Source organism: Eucalyptus grandis, chromosome 3 (genome assembly GCF_016545825.1).
Source record: "Eucalyptus grandis isolate ANBG69807.140 chromosome 3, ASM1654582v1, whole genome shotgun sequence".
NCBI classification, from domain to species: domain Eukaryota; kingdom Viridiplantae; phylum Streptophyta; class Magnoliopsida; order Myrtales; family Myrtaceae; genus Eucalyptus; species Eucalyptus grandis.
Window position 1 is genome coordinate 69,857,998 of NC_052614.1, and position 4,538 is coordinate 69,862,535.

General features: G+C 38.1%; 1 protein-coding gene across 1 annotated transcript; it reads left to right on the plus strand.

Annotated features, from left to right (window-relative positions):
• The first annotated feature begins 532 nt into the window (after positions 1–532).
• Positions 533–2,575, plus strand: LOC104451114 (receptor-like protein 13). Its single transcript, XM_039309989.1, has one exon. It carries the CDS (start codon positions 533–535, stop codon positions 2,573–2,575), a length of 2,043 nt encoding a protein of 680 aa, XP_039165923.1.
• Positions 2,576–4,538: the final 1,963 nt, after the last annotated feature.

Below are 4,538 nucleotides of genomic sequence, written 5' to 3' on the forward strand. Positions count from 1 at the left end.
CAGGCATGTCAGCTAAAAGAGCACAGTGATCTCGCTTGGCACCCGAGGAGAATCCCATTGTATTGTTTTGGAAAAGTACAGAATTAAATTGGAGAAAAAAATTCAGAAATTATTATGAAATTCGAGCAAAGGTTTAGAAGTTGCCCATGCAATTAGGCCATAAGCCTAGGAATAATATCAACTTTAGAGGGAATTTCCAATCCAATTTAAAATTTGTCGAACTCCGGAAGTAATTAATGTAATGTAGAATCGTGGAAATCAAATGCTGTGGTGATGCGACTCTCCTCCAAAGCTCCATTTTACCAATTTTTCTGTTTGTATTTTTGGATATTAGATTGCACACTTTTTCTATCCTCCTTTCTCAAGACAAACTGTGATATTGAGTGTTTTAATCATACAATGTGCAATTAAGTGATGATACTCATAAGTTACAGTGTCCACTTGAATAGGTTTGTGTGAGTTGAGGAACCTTGAAGAGTTGATTATCAATCATAATGGATTTTGGGGTCCTCTTCCTTCATGCTTCTGCAATATGACCTCACTCCGTGTGCTTGATGTTCAAAATAATACTTTTGGCGGGGTCATTCCTTCATCTCTCCTCTATAATCTCAAGTCACTTGAATATATTGACTTTTCTGGAAATGCATTTGAAGGCTCACTTTCGCTTGCTTCCTTGGCTAATAATTCTAACCTTGAGGTATTCCGACTCATCCACTACAATAATCGTCTAGTAGTAAACACAGAAGAGCCCAATTGGCTTCCTTCATTTCAGCTAAAGGCGTTTAGTCTATCAAACTGCGTGCTCAACAAAGATGCAAATGGCGTAATTCCTAGCTTTTTGAAAAAACAACATCACTTGAGGGTTGTTCAACTCAACCACAATGGACTGATAGGAAATTTCCCAAATTGGCTATTGGACAACAATCTAGATCTAAGACAGTTGGAACTCAAAGGCAACAATTTGTCAGGTTCATTTTATTTGACTTCCAATGTGAATTTTGTCAACTTATTGATTTTTGATGTGTCTGCTAATATTATTGAAGGAGAGCTTCCATCTCATTTTGGTTATATCCTCCCGAACTTGTTCTATTTGAACTTGTCAAACAACAATTTGAAAGGTGGAATCCCTTCCTCAATGGGTAGTATGCACCGGCTATTTACGTTGGACTTATCGAATAATGGCTTCACAGGAGAAATACCAGAGGCACTGACTAAAGATTGTGAGTCACTTTCTACATTGAAATTGTCAAGCAACAATTTGCAAGGCCAGATGCTACCGAGGAATTTTAACTTGACATATTTGGAATTTTTATATCTGGATAACAATTATTTCACAGGGGAGATATCACCTGGCATATTAAAAAGCTCCTTGCAAGTTTTGGATGTAAGTAACAATTGCCTATCTGGAACACTTCCTAATTGGATTGGAGATATTAAAAACTTGGAAGTACTTATGCTATCAAGTAATTTATTGGAAGGTCCTTTACCACTGAGCTTCTGCAACTTACATCATCTCGTTCTTTTAGACCTTTCAAGTAACAACCTTGGGCCGAATATACCCCCCTGTGCCAATGTTACAAGTATGAAGTTCTTGCATTTAGCAAATTACACACTTGTTGGGAATTTTCCTCATCTTCTCTCTAGAGCTTCATCGATTGTCACATTGGATCTTAGACACAATGCATTATCAGGTGAGATTCCCAGTTGGATCGGTTCACTTCGGAACTTGAAGGCTCTTCTACTGCAAGGAAACGGTTTTGAAGGTTCAATCCCTCTAGGTCTATGTTCATTGAAAAATATGAACATATTGGATCTCTCCAACAATAATTTTTGTGGACAAATTCCTTCATGTTTGAAAGATTTGACATTTGGAAAGGGTGGGGTATCTATGGATACATATTCTACCATGGAGAGTACGAAGTGGTTTGGGTCATTAGACAACTATAAGGGCAGATTCACTATATTCGATTTTTCTGAACTTTTCATAGATGTCCAAAAGTTTGAATTAGAGGAAGTAAAGTTCATGACAAAGAGTAGATTGGAATCTTATAAGAGAACCGTTCTAAAACTAATGTCCGGAATCGATCTCTCACAGAACAATTTGGCGGGCTTTATTCCTCCAGAGGTCGGCCTCTTGAGTGAACTTCGAGCCTTGAACCTGTCACACAATCATTTGATAGGACCGATCCCAGAAATGTTTTCCAATTTGAAGGACGTAGAGAGCTTAGACCTATCCTACAATAGCTTAACTGGTCCCATCCCTCCACAACTAACAGAGCTCTACTCCCTGTCAAATTTTAGAGTAGCTCATAACAACTTGTCAGGCAGGACACCAAACCAAAAAAATCAATTTGCAACTTTTGATAAAGCAAGTTATGAAGGTAACCCTCTTCTTTGTGGAGCACCATTAACAAGCTGTGATGACTCAAATAAGGAACAAGGGACAAGAACATCTTTAAATCATACCATGGTGGATGACTACTGGAGAGAAGCCTTCTTGTGGAGTTTTGTGGGATCATATGTTGTGGCATTCCTTGGGGTGGTTCTTTTTCTCTATCTAAACTCGTACTATTAGTGTGTGTTGTTCGAGCTTGTTTGTAAGCTTATCCCATCGTTTTCCCAATAGAGATCATTCTTGTAAGCATTTTGTGATGGAAAAATATAATGAAAGAGTTGAGAACCTTTATGTAATAGGTTGTAAGCATTTGAGTCTCCATTATGCATTTCGAAGGCTTGACTTTAAGGGTGTTCATAATGTACTCCTTGTCTTGCTAATTTGAATATTTGCAGATTTTGATATGGTTGTGAATTGAGAGAAATAATTTTGTTCACAACTCAAATGAATCCAGCATTGACTAGCTCATGTAAATGTTACCCAAGATGTGAATATCTGATGGTTATGGATAGCGACATTGAACCAACCGGGGATTAGCATATCAAGATAAGATCATTCTAACACAAAGGATTGGATGCGGAAAATTGCTCCAATTTGACGATAAAGGCGTGCATTGCAAGACCATTGCTCTGCAGCCTGAGCCCACCTTCGTGCTCCCTACTTGATGGAAAATAAGTTCGACTCTACCGGCATAATTTTAAGAGCAACTCTCTTCCACATATGTATTAGGGTCAATCATTGGGCCATTGTTTCTTTTCCCATCACTGTAATGTCGTGTTCAATGTCATGATGTGATGCCCCGAATTTCACCCAACTTCAAGACGAATTTTATTAGTATAGATTATTTAATTTAATGGAAGAATTTAGGATCCAAGGCAATTAAATTATGTCTTATACGATTATTATTATATGTACCTAAGTCTTACTATAGTACCTAATTCAATCTCTAATATGCATGGAATGACATGGTCAGCCACCAAGGCCTTATTTGCATGAAATTAGGACATATTTATTTATTAAATTTGATTTTGCCGCCCCCTAGCCAATCCCAAGCCATGCAAAATGGCTAATATTGCAAAATAAAAAATAAAAAAATAGACCTAAGTAGCCTAAATTAGATGCCATGATGGAGGCCCTTTCTCTTGCCCACTAGAATTTCATGCAAGAGGAGTCTTGCGCAAGCCAAATCTCCTCCTCATCATTTCCCCCTAAGTTGGCAGCCCCCTTTTCCTCTTCTTCTTCATTTTTCTTCTCTTCTTCTATCATTTCTCTCGCACTCTCTCTCACCGAAGCAAGCTCCTTCTGCCTATCTCTTTTTCCTCTCACCCACGACCTTTCTCCCTCTCTTTCTTGTTCCTTTATTCTCACCAAGATTAACCAGCACACTCAAGACATCCTCAAGCTCACCATGGACCTAGAAGGAGAAACCGAAGCGTAGGATCATCAAGGCAAGGAGAAACGGCATTCTCCTACTCCCTTTGATCTTTTTGGGGCTTGGTTTTGTAGAATATGGAGGACTGTGGCTGTTCTTGGTGTTTGGTTGTGGTTAAAGCTTTGCATGTGTGCTGTGATGATGAAAGATGGTTGTTGAGATGCTTTGGTGGTGGGACTCAAAGGAAAGATGGACATGCATGTTGGTTTTGAAGCTCGCATTGTGTTATATGTGGATTTGGCAGTCGTCCTTACCTTGTAGGAGCTTTTCTATAATCTATGATTGAAGATTTATGTTGCATGTGGACTAATATGTTTGGTTTTAGTGTATTCTTAGGCTGTGAACATGCGTGGTTGGAATTAACAATCAATCTAGAGCTTTAGTGTGGATTTCCAGAAACTGAAATTGCTGGACCTCTTTGGATTTTTAATTTTGTGAAGTTTCTTGTGGATCAAATTTGAGGAGACTTTCTTCATGAAAGTTGTAGTATAACATATTTAATTTTGGAATTTTCTGAGATGACATGGATGGTACGATGGACTTCTCCTTTACCTTGTTTGACCTGTCCAGTGCAATTGGAACAGTGACCTGGTTGCATTCTTAAATTTTTATAAAATTTTCCTTTTTAGATGTTGGACTTGCTTCCTTCATAAAAGTTGTAGAGGACATTCTGATTTATAACATCCAAAATTCAAGATATTTTGACATGTT